Genomic DNA, 21,392 nt, shown 5'->3' on the forward strand with positions numbered 1-21,392 from the left:
GCTAACGTTTGGATGACTCCAGACTCAAAATGTTAGCTCCGTTCTCTCTCCACAGATGCTGTCAGACTAGCTGAGATTGCCCATCATTTTCTGTTTTGTTTCAGTTTCCAGAATCTACAGTAATTTGATTTTATTTTAGTATCTGTTTTCAACCTTCTGGCAATGTCTTAACCTTTCTGAAGTTTTACCCTGAATTTCTGCAGCTCCGAGCTCAACTAGCAGCTTTTCGCAAGAAACTTTTGTTTTGTAAGTCTAATCGCACTGCACCATATGTTTACAACTGTCCACATGGGCATCAGAGAAATTAAGAAGGTTGGTGAGGTACAATATCCTCCTTCTGAGTCCATGCTAACTGCTGTTAACTAGGGTTGTTGTTATACTGATAGTCCTCAAGTGTACTCTGGTGATTGGTTCCATTCTCTTATACAGCATTACATAATGCTTGCAGCACTGAAACAAGTCATTCAGCCCAACTAGTCGATGCCTATAGGATGTAACTGAGACTAATATGTAGCTATGGGTATGTGGCTCTCTTGCCTATTTTGGCATTCTTTCCAAATACAAGTACAATGTTAGTCAGTTTCCAATCTATTGATATCCCCTACACCAGGGGTGGGCAAACTACGGCCCGCGGGCCGCATGCAGCCCGACAAAGGTTTTTATGCGGCCCGCCAATGAGGTGCCTGGAATCATAACCGGCATTTTTGAAAAGCCGCCGGGGTAAATCCGCTTATTCAATAAGCGCATTTACTTCAGCGGCTTTTCCCCGGCGGCTTTTCAAAAATGCCGGTTATGATTCCGGGCACCTCATTGGCGGGCCGCATAAAAACGCGCGTAGTGGGGTGGATGAGTGGGGCTGTCTCATTGGTCGGTTTAGTTGGGTGTGTGACCAATAAGAGTCCAGGTTACAAACAATAAGCCTTATTATTGTTTGTAACCTGGACTCCTATTGGTCGCACACCCAACTAAACCGACCAATAAGGCAGCCCCACTCATCCACCCCACTATGTGCGTTTTTATCGTTGACTCGGCTAGGCTGTGCTTCTGTCAGTGTTAAGGATCAGCACAAGCAACTTGACACCTGATTTCAACAAACTGGTAAAAGAGTGCAGTCAGGTGCATCATTCTCATTGACATTGTTCTGTTACTTACTGAGTTACTTTGTTTTTCAAATAACTGTGCTTTTTTTTCTTTAAAGACCTTTTATTTTGGCTATTTAAAATATTAATTATTTTACTTAATATACGGCCCTTTAAAATTGTGAATTTCTGAATGTGGCCCTTGCACGGAAAAGTTTGCCCACCCCTGCCCTACACTGTCACTGATATCCTCAGAGACAAGGGTCTGGATTCTCCACAGCATTACATTTCTGGTTCAGCACACTGGCGGGATGCTCCATTACACTGACTGGTCAATGGGGTTTCCCATAGTGGGGCAACCCCACGCTGTCGGGAAACTCCTGGGCTGCCGGCAAAACAGTGTCCCACCGGCGGAGAATCCAGCCCCTGGTGTCACGAATCTTCTCCATTGTCCCTATCTACACACAAGGACAAATAACATTAAGGCCTTTTCAGTTTTACTAGAGCAGCAACTTTTCTCCCAAAATCAAATTTACTTCAAAATGACTCGGGCATCAAACTGGTACAAGCAGACAGATGGAGCAGCCAATCCTCCAACGTCCAGCCAACTTTGAGCACCATCTGAAGATCGAAGAGGAGCATGGTTTCTCATGGTTTACTTCTAAAAAAAAATAATGTTAATTCATTTGGAGGATTTGGTCATCGCTAGCTAGGCCAGCATTTATTACCCATCCTAATTGCTCGAGAGGGTGGTGGTGAGCTGTCTTCTTGAATGGCACTCACTGCTACAGCAACCATAAGTTATATTAACCAAATCCGGTGCAAGCTAAGACAAATTAATGGATCTGTCGCTGTCTATGTCCATTTTGTCATTCTCTCCAGTGTGAGCACCATATTATCCAGTTTCAAGTCTATTGATATCTTCCCTTCTAACACTGACCTTCTCATAGGTCTGAATTTTTTGGATGGTGGGGTCTTGTTTCCCTCCACCTGAAGAGTCAATGGGGAACTAATGCCCGGCAGCCTAATTATGTTCCAATGAGTATTGATTGGCTGCAGGAGTACTTCTGCCCCTCACTCACCAATTGGCCGGCAGCTCCCCAGTCTCTGCAGCAACAACACTGCAGTAGACAGAAGTGGTAGTTCAAGAAGACGTCAGAGGTTAAGACCGGGATTTTCCGATCCTGCTGTGCCAGGATGCGGCACAGGGGATGCAGCAGTCCAGCCAAAGGTCCATTGAATTTCACCAGGATCAGATGATCTGTGAGTTGAAGACTCGGGTTGGTTCCAGTGGTCCCAGGGCATGGAAAGTAGGAAAGGGCTGGTAAGGCATTCAGAGTCTCAGGGGAGAGGCCGGAGGTCAGGAGGCCACCAGATCTGGAGGGGGGCGGGCAGCATCCGTCTTCAGAAGTAGGATTTTGATGAAGTTGCAACATACACACCAGCACCACCACCCACCACCAGGGATGGGCAATAAATGTTGGCATAAAAAGCGACCCCCACATCCCGGAATTTTTTCTTAAACCACATCAGGGCCATAATATTTTGCCCAATGTATCTCTAACCTCCCCCATAGTCTGTCTCTGCACTATGGGGTAAATGCCATTGAAGATCGTTCTGCTTTTCCTATTTACGCCTCTTCTAGATCTATCTTTTGTCTCTTTACTTGTCTTTTTGCCTTGCACCACCACTTCTTTTGCTGTTTAATCTCACCTGCCTTCCACCCTATCACAGGACCTACTTTTTCCTTTCTTCATCCCCTAATCTCTGTACTTGCTTAAAACCTGTTACATCTCCAATTTTTGTCAAGTTCCGAGGAATCACACAACTGTTCTGGTGCAGAAGGAGGCCACTTGGGTCATTGTGTCTGTATCAGCTCTCCAAATGAATATTATGATTTTGTGTCATTCTCCTGCCTTTTACCCCATACTCTGTACATTGTTTCTACTCAAATAATCATCTAATTCTCTCTTGATTGCCTCAATGGAATCTGCCGCCATCAGGTAGTGCATTCCAGATCCAAACCACTCGTTGCATGAAAAACATTTTTCTCATGTCACATTTTCTTCTTTTGCAAATCCCTTTTAAGTCTGTGCCCTCTTGTTCTTGATCCTTTTACAATCGGAAACAGTTTCTTCCTATTTGTTCTATTCTGTCCCTGACGATTTTGAGCACCTCGATCAAAATTCCTTCTTGGCCTACTCCAAAAACAGTCCCAACCTCTCCAATCTGTCTTCACAGCAGAAGTCATTGACAGCTGCTGTGTCTTCAGCTTGCTAGACCTTAAGCTCTGGAACTACCTCAATATACCTCTCAGTCACCCCACAATAAACCCTTGGATCATTGTTACCATATTGTTAAATGCACTATACATATAAGCTGTCATTATCAATTAAACAAATCTTCTGCGTATTACCTTGAAGTATACACACTGTACCGATCTATAGTGTACAGATATAACAATTCAAGAACATCTATTTTCAAATGTTGCACTTACTCAACAAAGCTTCAGAGCCCCCAGATAACAGCTGATAGAAGACGTGGAAATTCCGTTCACCTCTGGGCTGCTTGACAACACGGGATTTCTCCAGGAGATCTTTTAGAGGGGGCAAAAATATATATATTTTTTTTTAATTATTCAAATAGTGCAACATGTTTAAAATACATTTAGGTAATTTCTCTGAAATTCCATTAAAAAACCCATCTATGAAACGCAATAACAGATCTCCATCCATGTAAACCAACTATGTAGAGTTGCCAGTAGAGACCGAGAATTAAAACAAAAATTATTTTGGTAGGATGAGAATTCATGACCTACTGTGAACATGAAGTACATGATGTGTTCCAGCTGACTATTAGGACAAAATGAGTGAAGGAAAACATTTCCTAACACAATCTTTCTTAAATGGAAACATTAGGATTCATGAAGAATGAGTGCTATAAATATATTTTATGACCCCACTCCATCCATTGCCAATTGACCCACCACAAAAAACAGTTAAATTCAAATTAAGGAAAGAACATAACATTGTAAGGCTTCTCACCCTGGATCTTGATCAACTCTTTTGCAGTCCACTTATTTTGGTCCATTTGCCTCTCTTTCAAATTCACATAGAGGCAACTTTTGTGGGTCAATTCTGTGAGAGTGAAGGTGGCGAGGAAGGTGTTTAGCACTGCTATCTGCTGACACCACTCCCTGAACCCCAAGTCCATGATGTGAAGGCTGATGTTCAAATAGAGCCAACATTGAGGGCTACAGCTTTGATTACCTGATACAGCAGTCTCAAACCCAATAGAGACGGAACAAGGTGAGAATGGAATGGAGAGCTAATGCTGGGTCTGACGCAGAGCAGTAGTGGAATCAAAGAGGAAGAATTAAATTTGGTCTGGTTAGCAGGAGTGAAAATGATTGGGAAACTCGCCGGGGAAGACTGGTGGGTGCGGGGAGATGAACAAAGCCCTTCATTACCCCAATGTGGTCTCCTGAACTCATTCACTTGATTTGTTCTGCCAAACCTTTCTGCCAGAAACCTAACTTTGGCTTCTCTCTTCTTGCCTCTCCACCTCATTGTTCTGAGTCTCTCCTACCTTCTCCTTTCCTCCACAGGCTTTTTGATTGAACAAAAGAGGAAATTTTGCATCCACTTTACCATAAACCCCACCCACCCCTTCACCCACTCTCACATGCTGTAGCAAAACTTCTCGCCATCATGTGGACCTTTTAAGTACAGCCCCCTATACATCTGGAAATAATTCAGAGACTGTGATGCATGCTAACCAAAAATGGAAATCACACGCGTGCAAATAAAATGACTCCAGGCCAGGAACCTAATTAAAATGACTCCGATGAAATTTTGCATGAAAAGTTGTGATCGGAAAACACAGAGTAGGAAAACACGAAAAGTTGTGGTCGCATATGAAGTAAATTAAGCACAAATGATTAAGCACTTTACAGCTGACCAGAGTCAACATTTGAATTTAAAAACTTCAGATCCATGACTCCACGTTCTCAGACATCAGTTGTTGCTATCATTCTGCTATTGTCATTTACCGATCCTCAGGACCCATTTTTTGACTCCTTATTTGTCCTATTACTATCTCCTTTTGTCTTTCACCTACATCTCTTTGGTACTTTAATCTCTTCTGCCTTCCACCCTATCACAGCTCTTCCTTTTTATTCTTTCCCGCCACTCCCTATTTTCTGTCTCTGTACTTGCTTAAGGACTGTTTGTGGTTCTGTGAAGGGTCAGACCCGAAACACTAACTCTGTTTCTCTTTCCAAAGATTCTGCCTGAACAGCTGAGTATTTCCAGCATTTTCTGCTTCTATACAAGCAAAAACAATATTCTTAAAGAAGCTAGAAGAATTAACAGCCACAGTCTGAGCACTGTAACGACGAGTGGCCCAATCCTTCATACCATTTCAATCAGATTTGCTGCAGGAGACGGTCGAGTTAACCAAACCTGTTCCCATAGAAAGAAAAGTGTGAGACAGGTACTATCTCTTGCCACTGTAACTTGAATCTCTCCCGCCTTCCCAACCACTTCAAAATGCCAGTGGAGAACCAGCCAGCCATCTGACCAGTTTGTACACCGTTGGAAAGCAGAGCAAAAATTATGGACAGGAAATTATGATCCAAGTCCAGCTGGTCTAAGTTCCTGTGGGGTTGGCTATAATGGCAATCCCAAGAAGGAGATTATTGAATATGTTCCTGTATATCGCACCAGTCTAGAAAATAAAAAAAGCTATTTCAGGGACAGGAGGATACAGTTCATCTCTTTTTTGATAGTGCACATAGATTGGACCTGAATAACTGCAAAACATTATTGTTCCACTGTGCACAAATTCGGACTGGGGTACACAATTCCTTTAATTGGCAAGCTGTTATTAGAAGGCGGTACTGTGCTGGTGATTCTCTGCAACCCACCGCCAGTAGACAGTTGCTGATCTGGCGGAGAATCGATGGTCAGGGAGAAAACAGATCGGCGCCCTTTCCAAAGGTCCGGCTCCTTGCTGCCATTGGGATCAAGGTTTGCCCATTTGCATCTACTTGGCAGGCCAGGTACAATGTTTTCCAGGTCAGCATGATTCTCCAGTCCTCTGGGTCGGGAATCACAAGAGCAAGGATTGCTACATGGAGTTGCCCCCAAAGTCCATCTGGCCACCCTCCCCCCTTCAATGCAAGACCTGCCCACCAACACCCATCAGAAAACACCCACCATGCACCCCCCCCCCCCCCCACCCGCCGACAAGACTCCCTAAATAAAGAGAACCCCCCTTCACGCTTGTGTTCCAATCATTCCCCCTTCATGCTTGGATGATTTTTAAGTGGTCAGCTGGAAATTGACAGCATTTAACTCTGAAGTAGTTGATGTTTAAAAACATTGTGCTTAGAGCAGGTCAGAGTTACTCAATCCAGAAGGAAGATTAATTTTTTTTACGGAATGTGGGCGTCATTGGTTAGGCTAGCATTTATTGCCCATCCCTAGCTGCCCTACAATAGGTGCTGGTGAGGTGCCTTCATGAACCGCTGCAGTCCTTGAGGTGTTGGCACACACACAGTGCCGTTCGGGAGTGTGTACCACAATTTTGGCCCAGCGACAGTGAAGGAATAGAGATATATTTCCAGGTCAGGGTGGTGAGTAACTTGGGAGGGGAACGTCCAGATAGTGGGGTTCCCAGGTAACAGATGCTGTTGTCCTTCTAGATGGTAGTGGTCGTGGGTTTGGAAGGTGCGGTCTAAGGAACCTTGGTGAGTTACTGCAGTGCATCTTGTAGATGGAACACACGGCTGCCACTGTTCGTTGGGGGTGGAAAGTTTAAATGTTTGTGGGAGGAGGAGCAATTAAGCGGCTGCTTTGTCCTGGATGGTGTTGAGCGTTGTTGAGCTGCACTCATCCAAACAATGAATTAAGAAAGCTGACAGCTGTGTGTGGAAGCTGTCAATCACAGTCTAGTAAGGGAAATAAATGAATGGCTTGCAGGTTAAGAATTTGTGGGGATTAAACACAGCTGACTTGTTTCTCTTTCCAGGAATTGACACATGGAGCTTCCAGTGTCTGAGACCACCAGGTGCATTGTCCAAGTAAGTGTTACAATAATAATTTTATTCATTGCCTCTGTCTGGACTGCTCTCCAGTTTCCAGACAGGTATCGGTAGTCTGTGTGCCTGGCAGGGGTCTGTTTTCTGGGGAGAACTGCCTGACAGGGGTCTGTTTTCTGGGGAGAACTGCCTGACAGGGGTCTGTTTTCTGGGGGGGCTGCCTGACAGGGGTCTGTTTTCTGGGGGGCTGCCTGACAGGGGTCTGTTTTCTGGGGGGGTGCCTGACAGGGGTTCATTTTCTCGGGGGGGGGTTGCCCGACAGAGGTCTGTTTTCTAGGGACTGTCTGTCAGAGGTCTGTCATCCGGAGGGTTGCCTGACAGAGGTCTATTTTCTTGGGGCTGCGTGCGCCGATCTTCACGTCCTCGACCAATCCCATCACCTCCAGGGTCCGATCCTCAAAGGTGGTGTGGATTCTTAAGTCCGGCACCCCACCGTCAACCTGGGCCCTCTCCCAACGATTGTGGGACAACCTCTCCTGTGGAGACACATAGGGCACCTTTAGCCGCACATTTGGTTCACCGTGATGGGGGTCAATTCACAGTGCGGCCAAGTGTAGGTCGTTGACCTTCTTATGGCACTGGTGGCCTGTCCTCCTGAAAACAATGTCTGAACTGATGGCCACTGCCACCTCATCGTATGAGCACTGGCTGCTCTGTGGCACACCCTCCAGGACCCTTGGTGGAACAGGACAACCCTTCTTGCCTCCACTGCATCTGGAGCTTCCCCAGGTCCGCGTCTCCACGCTATGGCTGTGAGCTAGGTGGGGTTGGCAATGCAAGAGCTGTTTACGTGCTGCTCGACCTTTTTATTGTGGGGACTTGCAAACGTGGACCCGGCAAATCGGATGGCGAGCCTTTATTTGCAGCCTGTAGCCTGGAACTGGATGAACTTCGGATCATCCGGGAGGCAGAGGGGGTTATCGAGAAGAGTTACAGGGAGGTAGCCACACCAAAGGTACTGGACAAGAGTAGCTGGGTTACAGTCAGGGGAAAGAAAACTAACAGGCAGACAGTGCAGGGATCCCTCGTGGCCGTTCCCCTTCAAAACAAGTATACCGTTTTGGATGCTGTTGGGGGGGATGACCTACCGGGGGAAGGCCCCAGCGGCCAGGTCTCTGGGGCTCAGAAGGGAAGGGGGGAGCATAGAAAAGCAATAGTAATAGGAGATTCTTTTTTTAAATAAATTTAGAGTACCCAATTATTTTTTCCAATTAAGGGGCAATTTAGCGTAGCCAATCCACCTATCCTGCACATCTTTGGGTTGTGGGGGTGAAACCCACGCAGACACAGGGAGAATGTGAAAACTCCTCACGGACAGTGACCCAGGGCCGGGATTCGAACCCGGGTCCTCAGTGCCGTAGGCAGCAATGCTAACCACTGTGCCACCGTGCCGCCCAGTAATAGGAGATTCAATGGTTAGGGGAATAGATAGGAGATTCTGTGGTCGCGAGCGAGACTCCCGAAAGGTATGTTGCCTCCCGCGTGCCAGGGCCAGGGATGTCTCGGATCGTGTCTTCAGGATCCTGAAGGGGGAGGGTGAGCAGCCAGAAGTCGTGGTGCACATTGGTACCAATGACGTAGGTAGGAAAAAGGGTGTGGAGGTAATAAACAAGTTTAGGGAGTTAGGCTGGAAGTTAAAGGCCAGGACAGACAGAGTTGTCATCTCTGGTTTGTTGCCGGTGCCACGTGATAGCGAGGCTAGGAATAGGGAGAGAGTGCAGTTGAACACGTGGCTGCAGGAATGGTGTAGGAGGGAGGGCTTCAGGTATTTGGATAATTGGAGCGCATTCTGGGGAAGGTGGGACCTGTACAAGCAGGACGGGTTGCATCTGAACCAGAGGGGCACCAATATCCTTGGGGGGGGGGGGGGGGGGGGGGGGGGGAGGTTTCCTAGTACTCTTTGGGAGGGTTTAAACTAACTTGGCAGGGGAATGGGAACTGGATCTGTAGTCCAGCAACTAAGGAAGCCGATATTCAGGACGCCAAAGCACGTAGTGATGCAGTGGGGAAGGTAACACTGACAAAGGAGAGTACTTGCAGGCAAGGAGATGGGTTGAAGTGCGTATACTTTAAATGCAAGAAGCATCAGGAATAAGGTGGGTGAACTTAAGGCATGGATCGGTACTTGGGACTACGATGTGGTAGCCATCACGGAAACTTGGATAGAAGAGGGGCAGAAATGGTTGTTGGAGGTCCCTGGTTATAGATGTTTCAACAAGATTAGGGAGGATGGTAAAAGAGGTGGGTGGGGGGGGGGGGTGGCATTGTTAATTAGAGATAGTATAACAGCTGCAGAAAGGCAGTTCGAGGGGGATCTGCCTACTGAGGTAATATGGGTTGAAGTCAGAAATAGGAAAGGAGCAGTCACCTTGTTGGGAGTTTTCTATAGGCCCCCCAATAGCAGCAGAGATGTGGAGGAACAGATTGGGAAACAGATTTTGGAAAGGTGCAGAAGTCACAGGGTAGTAGTCATGGGTGACTTCAACTTCCCAAACATTGAGTGGAAACTCTTTAGATCAAATAGTTTGGATGGGATAGTGTTTGTGCAGTGTGTCCAGGAAGCTTTTCTAACACAGTATGTAGATTGTCCGACCAGAGGGGAGGCCATATTGGATTTAGTACTTGGTAATGAACCAGGGCAGGTGATAGATTTGTTAGTGGGGGAGCATTTTGGAGGTAGTGACCACAATTCTGTGACTTTCACTTTAGTTATGGAGAGGGATAGGTGCGTGCAACAGGGCAAGGTTTATAATTGGGGGAAGGGTAAATACAATGCTGTCAGACAAGAATTGAAGTGCAGAAGTTGGAAACATAGGCTGTCAGGGAAGGACACAAGTGAAATGTGGAACTTGTTCAAGGAACAGGTACTGCGTGTCTTTGATATGTATGTCCCTGTCAGGCAGGGAAGAGATGGTCGAGTGAGGGAACCATGGTTGACAAGTGAGGTTGAATGTCTTGTTAAAACGAAGAAGGAGACTTATGTAAGGCTGAAGAAACAAGGTTCAGACAGGGCGCTGGAGGGATACAAGATAGCCAGGAGGGAACTGAAGAAAGGGATTAGGAGAGCTAAGAGAGGGCATGAAAAATCTTTGGCAGGTAGGATCAAGGAAAACCCCAAGGCCTTTTACACATATGTGAGAAATATGAGAATGACTAGAGCGAGGGTAGGTCCGATCAAGGACAGTAGCGGGAGATTGTGTATTGAGTCTGAAGAGATAGGAGAGGTCTTGAACAAGTATTTTTCTTCAGTATTTACAAACGAGAGAGGCCATATTGTTGGAGAGGACAGTGTGAAACAGACTGATAAGCTCGAGGAGATACTTGTCAGGAAGGAAGATGTGTTGCACGTTTTGAAAAACTTGAGGATAGACAAGTCCCCCGGTCCTGACGAGATATATCCAAGGATTCTATGGGAAGCAATAAATGAAATTGCAGAGCCGTTGGCAATGATCTTTTCGTCCTCGCTGTCAACAGGGGTGGTACCAGAGGATTGGAGAGTGGCGAATGTCATGCCCCTGTTCAAAAAAGGGAATAGGGATAACCCTGGGAATTACAGGCCAGTTAGTCTTACTTCGGTGGTAGGCAAAGTAATGGAAAGGGTACTGAGGGATAGGATTTCTGAGCATCTGGAAAGACACTGCTTGATTAGGGATAGTCAGCATGGATTTGTGAGGGGTAGGTCTTGCCTTACAAGTCTTATTGACTTCTTTGAGGAGGTGACCAAGCATGTGGATGAAGGTAAAGCAGTGGATGTAGTGTACATGGATTTTAGTAAGGCATTTAATAAGGTTCCCCATTGTAGGCTTGTGTAGAAAGTAAGGAGGCATGGGATAGTGGGAAATTTGGCCAGTTGGATAACAAACTGGCTAACCGATAGAAGGCAGAGAGTGGTGGTGGATGGCAAATATTCAGCCTGGAGCCCAGTTATCAGTGGCGTACCGCAGAGATCAGTTCTGGGTCCTCTGCTGTTTGTGATTTTCATTAACGACTTGGATGAGGGAGTTGAAGGGTGGGTCAATAAATTTGCAGATGATACGAAGATTGGTGGAGTTGTGGATAGTGAGGAGGGCTTTTGTCGGCTTCAAAGAGACATAGATAGAATGCAGAGCTGGGCTGAGAAGTGGCAGATGGAGTTTAACCCTGACAAGTGTGAGGTTGTCCATTTTGGAAGGACAAATATGAATGCGGAATACAGGGTTAACGGTAGGGTTCTTGGCAATGTGGAGGAGCAGAGAGATCTTGGGGTCTATGTTCATAGATCTTTGAAAGTTGCCACTCAAGTGGATAGAGCTGTGAAGAAGGCCTATGGTGTGCTAGCGTTTATTAGCAGAGGGATTAAATTTAAGAGCCGTGAGGTGATGATGCAGCTGTACAAAACCTTGGTCAGGCCACATTTGGAGTACTGTGTGCAGTTCTGGTCGCCACATTTTAGGAAGGATGTGGAAGCTTTGGAAAAGGTGCAAAGGAGATTTACCAGGATGTTGCCTGGAATGGAGAGTAGGTCATACGAGGAAAGGTTGAGGGTGCTAGGCCTTTTCTCATTAGAACGGAGAAGGATGAGGGGCGACTTGATAGAGGTTTATAAGATGATCAGGGGAATAGATACAGTAGACAGTCAGAGACTTTTTCCCCAGGTGGAACACGCCATTACAAGGGGACATAAATTTAAGATAAATGGTGGAAGATATAGAGGGGATGTCATAGGTAGGTTCTTTACCCAGAGAGTAGTGGGGGTATGGAATGCACTGCCTGTGGAAGTAGTTGAGTCGGAAACGTTAGGGACCTTCAAGCGGCTATTGGTTAGGTACATGGATTAGGGTAGAATAATGGAGTGTAGGTTAACTTCTTAAGGGCAGCACGGTAGCATTGTGGATAGCACAATTGCTTCACAGCTCCAGGGTCCCAAGTTCGATTTCGACTTGGGTCACTGTCTGTGTGGAGTCTGCACATCCTCCCCGTGACTGCGTGGGTTTCCTCTGGGTACTCCGGTTTCCTCCCACAGTCCAAAGATGTGCAGGTTGGGTGGATTGGCCATGAAAAATTGTCCAAAAGTCTATGATTAACCTAGGACAAAAGTTCGGCGCAACATCGTGGGCCGAAGGGCCTGTTCTGTGCTGTATTTCTCTATCTTCTCTAATTAAGTGGACCAATTTACGTTGTATTGTGATATCGGCCTCGTTGGGCTGAGCGCTGGGTGGCTCGCGGCAATTCCCGCTCACTACCATGCTTAGAAATCTTTCCAGAGAATCCCGCCCATAGTCTCCCAAACGGAGAATCTCGCCCATTACATAATCATGTCTCTGGTATGTTTGGTACATACAGCTTTGAAGGCTCTCAATTTGTACACCCTAGTCATAGGGAAAACATTCCTCACATCCAACTAGTCCTATTGATCAGATAATCTAAATGAGGTAGGAGTGAACTATCATCTGTGCTTTCCCCAAATTAAAAACATGGTCATTAACGAGTACTTAAAGTACTAAAATGGATGGTGTGTGCAATAAACAAATCAAAACATGAGGCATATATTATGAGCAGCCTTTCATTTAATCTGCAAGATATATTTGCTAGCGATATCAAAAATGCTTCTGTGACTCATGGGGCGAAATTTTCCGACCCTCCGCAGGGTCGGAGAATCGCCCGGGGCTGGCGTAAGTCCCGCCTCCGCCGTGGCCGGAATTCTCCGACCCCCCGGGTGCGTGAATCGAGCCGCGCCGATCGGCGTGCCCCCTGCGGCGATTCTCCGGTCCGCGATGGGCCGAAGTTCCGCCGCTGAGAGGCCAATCCCGCCGACGTGGTTTCAACCACCTCTGGTGGTGGCGGGATTGGCGCCGCGAGCGGGCCCCCGGGGTCCAGGGGGGGGTGGGAGGGGGGGGGGTGGCGCGGAGCGATCGGACCCCGGGGGGGTGCCCCCACGGTGGCCTGGCCAGTGCCGTGGGGGCACTCTTTTTCTTCCGCGGCCGCCACGGCCTCCACCATGGCGGAGGTGGAAGAGAACCCCCCTACCGTGCATGCGCCGGTGGTGACATCAGCGGCCGCTGATGCACTGACACATGCGCGAACCGGCGAAGGCCTTTCAGCCAGCCCCGACGCCGAGCGGCGGGTGTCAAAGGCCGTTGGCGCCGGTTTTGCCGCCAGTCGGCGTGGCGCCAACCACTCCGGCGCAGGCCTAGCCCCTAAATGTGCAGAGAATTCCAGGTAGGGGAGAATCCCGGCCATGAAGTCATAATATGGTATTAGTATATGTGGCAGATGAAACCATGCAACGTTGTTTATAAACTACATTCAGATTATTAAAACTACAAGTACTTGTCAAGAAATGCCAATTCATTCCGAAACAGTAGATTTAAGTTTCCTATTTTCAGTTTAGCTTTTAATTTAATGTATGACATTTAGATCCTAAATGACATGATTTACAAATCATAAAGGGGTTAAACCTGAAGAACAGAGCGGCTAAAACAGTAACCCAAGAAAAAATTTATTTTTAACCTGGCATTATTTAATGCTCCATTATTTAAGGCCATTAAACTGCCTATTGCACACTGAAGGTGAAACAAGATGTTATACAATAGACTTCATAAAATATTAACCATGCACAACAAGTGTTGTCAGCACCTTTCCTTGTAATTTGTTGGATTGAAAAGGTGACAGGTGTATGTGGCGAGCTTCTTTTTTCTATTATATAAAACTGGCTAGTGCAACTGCACGCATTGCAGGTTTTCAACAATTCTGTTTAATATCAAAATAAAGCTGATCAAAATGCAAATTGCTGTTACCTCATTAATCTCGAGAGAGTTAACAGTTGAATTATTGGCATTAAAAAGTCCTTTGGGAGCGTACTGTGAATTAAGTGGTCTATCGCATCTTGCACTGTTCTTAACCCATTTGATAAGATAATATTCTGACTTAGAAGTGAATAAAGGTATTTTTTGCCCTTATTTTTGGAAAAAGAGAAATGGAAGTGATTTTAAACCACAAGAACTGTTGGTTTTCAGTCAGGTGTGAGGGTAAAGTTTCACCAATTTCAAGCCCTCTTATTTTGGGTTTTGACAGAGACAGCATGTGGAGCAGGATGTGGCTGGTTGGTAATAGCTTTCAAGAAGGCTGGATCCATAATGCAAGTGCTTTAACAGCATTGCTTCGGAGGCCGGAAGATGCAAGAGTGCTTCCCCTGACCCAACAAGCTATCCTGTTTCTACCTCCACAATTGCTGATTTCCTGTCATCTCCACTTGACTCCCCCTCTACCCTCTCACCCCTCCAATAATCTCTCCCTCTGCAATCTTTGTACTGTACCAACATAATCTTGCCCCAATGACTCCAAGTGCGCCCTTATGTAATCTCCCCCCAGTCCCCTCCCCACTAACCCCACAAACCCCGACCAGCAAACACCCCCCCCCCCCACCCCGACCAGCAAACCCCCCCCACGGCTAATTTTGAGGTCAGTGTCTTTACATTAAAACCTGAGTATTTCTACATTTAAGACACTTTGCAAGTTCTGGTTTACAGCTAGACACTCAAATCTAACAAACTATTTACAAGCACCAACCACAGAGTCTCTACTTTGACGGGCTCTGGAAGAGTAGCACAGGGTTTTGTGCCAGTGAATTTCCTGCATACCTCATCATGATCTCATTTATAATCTTGTGTTGGGTGTTGGGGGTGGGGGGTAGTGGCAGCAGCGGCAGGTTGGGATGTCCAAAGGCGAAGATATGTGCTTTACCTAGCCTGTAGAGTAGGGGTGACAAAGATACTGCAGCATAAAGGACCCAATTAGTGAAGTTCATTATACTCATCCAGAAAATGTTAAAAAAAAATATTTTTCCCTCAAAATTCTGGGGAACTGAACATGAGCATTGGCGCACTCATGCTAGTATTAAGTCAGGAATGGCATTAACTTGACGTGATAAAGGAGCAAATTCAACTTCCATCACCAGGAAGAGTAATGGCCAGTCATACTGCCTGTTTTCCTCTAAAGGTATGTATAACGAACGCCCGCTTGCTCCAATACATAGAATCTTAAAATTGCAGAATCATAGGAGCATAGGATAGTAGGAGCACAGAAAGAGGCCATTCAGCCCATCATCTCTGCAATAGCTCGCGGCAATAGTAATTCACGTGTTGCCACTCCCCCACCTTTTCCACATAGCACTACAAATTTTTCTTCTTCAAATGTTTACTAAGGATATAGAGAGTCCACACCGAATATGAATAATCAACTATGTCTTATTTACAATTATGTTATATACAACTCCCGGTAGATTCCTACTGAGTCTCTCCTCGGTCGGTGCCTTACTGGCTGACCTTTTACACACAGTTGAATAGAGCTCGCACTCCGCAAGAACCACAGGGAAAATAGTCATTCTCACCCTGTGCATCTCATGTAGATATTACATTCCTCGTCCCGAAAGTCTGAAGACCCTCTCAATGGCCTATGAGGTTGAGGAGAAGGAGCAGGCGGAGAATGTTGGACTGTCTTTGGCTCCAGTGAAAGATTGACCCCCGAAGTGCCTGATCAGGTGGCATATACCTCAAAGGGAATATCATCTGTGGCAGGAATGCTGTGGTGGACAATCGGCAGGAGGTGGCTGAACCATTGAATCTGCATCATGTGATGAATAACGGCTTTGAAGGATCAAAATATGTCAACACCCTGAAGAGGACAACACCGTTTCACTTTTTTAAGCATCTCATCCTGAGCCTTGATCCACACCCAAGGCTGGTGCTTCTGGAGGAACAAATGAAGGGGGCCAGGACGGTCACCAAATTCGGAATGGATCTGCCATATTAATTGACCAATCACATCCTCGTTGCCAGTTTACTAAGGACATGGGGCGTCTACACCGAGTAAGAATAACAAACTTTGATTTATTTACAATTATATTATATACAACTCCCGGTAGAGCCTTACTGAATCTCTCCTAGGTCGGTGCCTTACTCGCTGATCTTTTATACACAGTTTTTTATTGATAAATTAAGAGTACCCAATTCATTTTTTCCAATTAAGGGGCAATTTAGCGTGGCCAATCCACCGAGTCTGCACATCTTTGGGTGAAGCCCACACAAACACGGGGAGAACGTGCAAACACCACATGGACAGTGACCCAGAGCTGGAGTTGAACCTGGGAACTCGGCATCGTGAGGCAGCAGTGCTAACCACTGCGCCACAATGCTGCCCTTTTTTTCCCCACAGTTGAATGGAGTTACCCCGCCCCTCAACAGGGGAGCACGTACTCCATGAGAACAACAGGGAAGATAATCATTCCCACCGCACAAGTCCCGTGTGGGATATTGCAAGATGATTTTGTTTCAAAGGCTACGATTAAATTTGCCATCACCACACTTTTGGAAGTGCAATCCAGATCCTAACTACTCATTGCTTGAAAAAGCTTTTCCTCACATTGCCATTGCTTCTTTTGCCAATCACCTTAAAATACTCCCCATTTTCAACCATTGCCGCAAGTTAAAATCAACCCTAAAGCACCTGACATCTTGGCCGGCATTCTCTTGCAATTGGCGGGACGGCCCGACGCCGGCGCCAAGAGCGGCGCGAACCACTCTGGCATCGGGCCGCCCGGAAGTTGCGGAATCCTCCGCATTTCCGGGGGCTAAGCCGGCGGTGGCGGGGTTGGTGGCACACCAACCGGTGCCGAACGGCCTCCATGGGCCGGCGCGAGTTGCCGTATGCGCAGAACCACCGGCTTGTTTCCTGCGCATGCACAGGGGGTTTCTTCTCCACGTCGGCCATGGTGGAGCCTTATAGAGGCCGGTGCGGAGGAAAGAGTGCCGCCACGGCACAGACCCGCCCGCAGATCGGGGGGCCCCGATCGCGGGCTAGGCCACCATGGGGGGGGCCCCCCCTCGGGGCTGGATCCCCACCCCTCCGGAGAATTCCACTAGCCGCCCTCCAGGCAAGGTCCCGCCGGAATGGACCATGTCTATTTCACGGCCGAAAATGGGTGGCCACTCGTCCCATCGGGGCCCTGAGAACTGCCGGGGGGTGGGGGGAGGGCAACGGCCCCAACCGGCGCGATGTGATCCCCGGCCCCGCCCGAAAACCGCCGCCAGAGAATTTGGGGAGGTTCGGAGAATCCCGCCCCTCATTTTTCACAATTCGTTTGTTGTAGTCTTTTTTAAAAGAATGTATTTTATTCCAAACACGTGTAACAACAGCAAAATATAAGATACAAAGTTTGTACAATTGTCCCACTTACATGTGAACATGGTTCGCCAGCCCCCGACTGCTCACACCCATCGGCCACCCCCTGGAAGAGCCCACTCATCCTCGCCCGAGTCATGTGTACCCCGTGCACCACCTTGAACTGAATCAAGCTCATCCTCAAGCAGGAGGAGGTGGAGTTCACCCACTGCATCACCTCGCGCCTATTTCCCCACGCCAACTCTTCTCATTGATTCTTGATCCTCCCCACTTGTGCCCCGCCCTGCTTACCCAATCACCCGTGTATATCTCCAATAATGCCCTCCCCCAAATCATCTGGGGGCAGCAGTTGCTCCAACAGTGTGTACTGTGGCTGCTTGGGAAACACCTCTATTCTTTACGCGCAAAATCCCACACCTACATCCTACATATACCTAAACTCACTGCCCCTCGGTAACTCAAATCTCCCCCGCTGCTCATCAAGACCCTCAAACTTCCCTTCCAAGAACAAGTCTCTAACCCTCTCCAGCTTCGCCTCCCTCCCTGTCCACCTTCCCCGGCTTAAACCTGTGTTTCCAACGAAGTTGTGTCAGTGCCGATATCCTCTCCATCGTAAAATGCCTCAGCTGGTTCCACACCCTGGGCTCCCCGCGTACTTCCCCAGGACTGATGGCAGCGGAGCCATCATGGCCCTCAGACTGGATCCTCTACAGTACACCTCTTTCATCCTCACCCACTACACCCACTCCCAACACCCCCCTCCCCCTCCCACCATCGCCTCACCTTCTCTACATTCACCACCTAATAATAGTGCAGCAGGTTTGGTAACGCTAACCCCCCTTCCTGTTTCTATCTCTGCACCAGAGCCCTCTTTACCTTTGGCAACTTCCCTGCCCATACTAACTCCAAGATCACGGTCTCCAACCTCCGTAAGAAGGCCTTAGGGAGAAAGATCGGGAGGGTATAGAAAATAAACAGGAACCTTGGCAGCACATTCATCGTTACCACCTGCACCCTCCCGGCCAGTGTCAAATGCAATGTATCCCACCTCTTAAAATCCCCCTTAACCGCCTCCACTGATGCTGTCGGATTCTACCTGTGCATTGTAGCTCACTCTCGCATCACCTGAATCCCCAAATACCCAACCTCTCTCAAGCTACCAAATTGGCCTCCCATCCTGCCGCATTCACCGGAAACACCTCGCTCTTCCCAACATTCAACTTATTCCCCGAAGAAGGCCCCAAACCTTTCCAGCAGGCCCATGATTCCCCCCATTCTCTCCAGTGGGTCTGCCCAGCAGGCTCATGATTCTCCCCATGCTCTCCAGTGGGTCTGCCCAGCAGGCCCATGATTCTCCCCATGCTCTCCAGTGGGTCTGCCCAGCAGGCCCATGATTCTCCCCATGCTCTCCAGTGGGTCTGCCCAGCAGGCCCATGATTCTCCCCATGCTCTCCAGTGGGTCTGTCCAGCAGGCCCATGATTCTCCCCATGCTCTCCAGTGGGTCTGCCCAGCAGGCCCATGATTCCCCCCATGCTCTCCAGTGGGTCTGCCCAGCAGGCCCATGATTCTCCCCATGCTCTCCAGTGGGTCTGACATTAACAACTGGGCGGCATGGTGGCGCAGTGGTTGGCAGTGCTGCCTCACGGCGCCGAGGACCGGATATGAACCCGGCCCTGGGTCACTGTCCGTGTGGAGTTTGCAAATTCTCCCCATGTCTGCGTGGGTTTTACCCCCATTACCCAAAGATGTGCAGGGTCAGTGGAATGGCCATGCTAGATTACCTCTTAATGGAAAAAAATAATTGGGTAATCTAAATTTTTATTTTTTTTAAATGACATAAACAACAACAGGTCATCCAACCTGACACCCGGTGCTCCCTACTCCCCCTTACAATCCCTTGACACTCCGAACGGCAATCACCAAGGGTTCAATCGCCAGCGCGAAAAGCAGCGGTGACAGTGGGCACCCCTGTCTCATTCCCCTGTGCAATCCAAAACCTAGTGAACTCATCTCGTTCATGTGCATATTTGCCACCAGAGACACATAACAGCAGACACACCCATGCCACACACCCATGCCACAAACCTCAGCCAAAACCCAAACCTTCCCAGAATTACAAATAAGTACCTCCACTCCAACCGATCAAAGCCATCCATAGAAACAATAAACCCCGGCGCCCTTTCTCCTGACGAAGTCATAACCACATTTAACAACCTGCTGATGTTGCTAGAGACCTACCAACCCTTTACAAAACGTGGGCAGCATGGTGGCACAGTGGTTATTACTGCAGTCTCACGGTGCCAGGTCCCAGGTTCGATCCCGGTTCTGGGTCACTGTCCGTGTGGCGTTTGCACTTTCTCCCCGTGTTTGCGTGGTTTTCACCCCCACAAGAGAAAGATGTGCAAGGTAGGTGGATTGGACACACTAAATTGTCCCTTAATTGGAAACCATGAATTGGCCACTCTAAATGTATTTACAAAAACCTTTACAAAACACGTTTGATGCTCAGAAACCACGCCTGGCACACACTCCTCCATCCTCCCCGCACACACCTTCGCCAGTACTTTCACACCTGTATTCAACAACAAAATGGGCCTGTAGACCCATACTCCAGCGGATCCTTCTCCTTCTTCAGAATCAGTGTAATCGACGCCTGTGTCAGTGTCTCTGGCAAGCCCCCACTTTCCAATGCCTACCTAAATATCTCCAACAAGTGAGGTGCCATCTCTGCCACAAATGCTTTATAAAAATCCACCAGGAAGCCATTCGGCCCCGGGGCCTTCCCCGACTGCATTCCTCTGATACTATCAATCACCTTCCTCAGCACCAGTGGCTCCTCCAATGCCTCCCGGAAGGTGGCTGCTGGCACCTGCCTTTTCTGATTAAGCTACACATTATCCCCAATCGCCAGCCTCACCTTTTTGCGAAAACCCTTATCTGCCAAGAGACCGGGTCTAGCCTCCACCCCGGCCTCTGAACCTGCCCCGAGCCAAGACTCACCTCCAATCAATGCGGTGCATGATCCGAGATCACAATTCCCACATACTTCGGCCCACCACCGCCGCCTGACTCACCACAAAGAAATAGAGTCTAGAGTACACCTTATACACGTGCGAGAAGGAGTACACCCTCCCCCACCAGGTTCCTGAATCTCCACGGATCGGCCATTCCAATAATAATCACTTATTGGCACAAGTAGGCTCCAATGAAGTTACTGTAAAAAGCCCCATTCCCATCCGTTCCATAAACCCTCCCAGCTCCTTCGCCATCCTCAACCTTCCCATTGACTTGGGGCTTGACCTGTTCACCTTCAGCTCCATCTTGCAATTAAAATCAGTTGGTGCTTATCCAAGTTCTGGATCGCTCCCAATAACCCCTTTACAAATCCAGCATCAACACAATTAGGCACATGTACATTGACTAGCACCACTGACGCCCCCTCCAGCACCCCACTCACTATCACATACCTTCTCCCGGGTCCCACACTTCCCTGGCCCCCACAAACCGCGTCTTCTTGTTCAATACAACGGCCAACTTGAAATCGAACCCCGAGTGAAATACTTGTCCCACCCATCCCTTCCTCAACCTAACCTGATCCTTCACCTGCAGCGTCTCCTGCAGAAAAATCACCTCTACTTTCAAATCCCTCAGGTGCACAAAAACCCATACCTCAAACCGGCCCATTTAGCCCCCTGACGTTCCATGTCACAACTCTTACTGGAAGCTTGTGCCTCCATTCCCCTCTACCGTTCGCTATACTCCCCTACAGTTTTGCCTCACTTAATACCGTCCTGAACTAGGCCCATCTAAGATGGCCCCCCTCTCCTCCCATGACCACCCTCAGCCTCCAACTCTGCCACATCGCAATCCCCCCTCCTCCCCCCCAAACCTGGCCACCCCTAATGACCTCCTTCCTCACTTGCAGTAATATCATGGTTGTGTTGTAATTCACCGACTGACCACTAGGAGTCTCATTAGTGTTCAAGTGAATGTTAGAGTCAGCTGACCTCAGACAAACTGGAGCCAGTGAGAGGTTGCTTGTGCATGTTCA

The 21,392-nt window shown here is 48.0% G+C and overlaps 1 protein-coding gene across 5 annotated transcripts in view; it reads right to left on the reverse strand.

Annotated features, from left to right (window-relative positions):
* Positions 1 to 21,392, reverse strand: part of myo1b (myosin IB) — a 336,645-nt gene that overhangs the window by 132,335 nt on the left and 182,918 nt on the right. For 4 of the 5 annotated variants that reach the window (XM_038789125.1, XM_038789124.1, XM_038789122.1 and 1 more), the window contains exon 8: positions 3,577 to 3,675. In XM_038789125.1, coding sequence (XP_038645053.1) covers positions 3,577 to 3,675 — 99 coding nt within the window. Of the gene's footprint in view, positions 1 to 3,576; positions 3,676 to 6,017; positions 6,022 to 21,392 lie in introns of those variants that run through there. The other variant, XM_038789126.1, reaches the window with a different exon arrangement.

This window comes from Scyliorhinus canicula, chromosome 2 (assembly GCF_902713615.1).
Source record: "Scyliorhinus canicula chromosome 2, sScyCan1.1, whole genome shotgun sequence".
Taxonomy (NCBI): domain Eukaryota; kingdom Metazoa; phylum Chordata; class Chondrichthyes; order Carcharhiniformes; family Scyliorhinidae; genus Scyliorhinus; species Scyliorhinus canicula.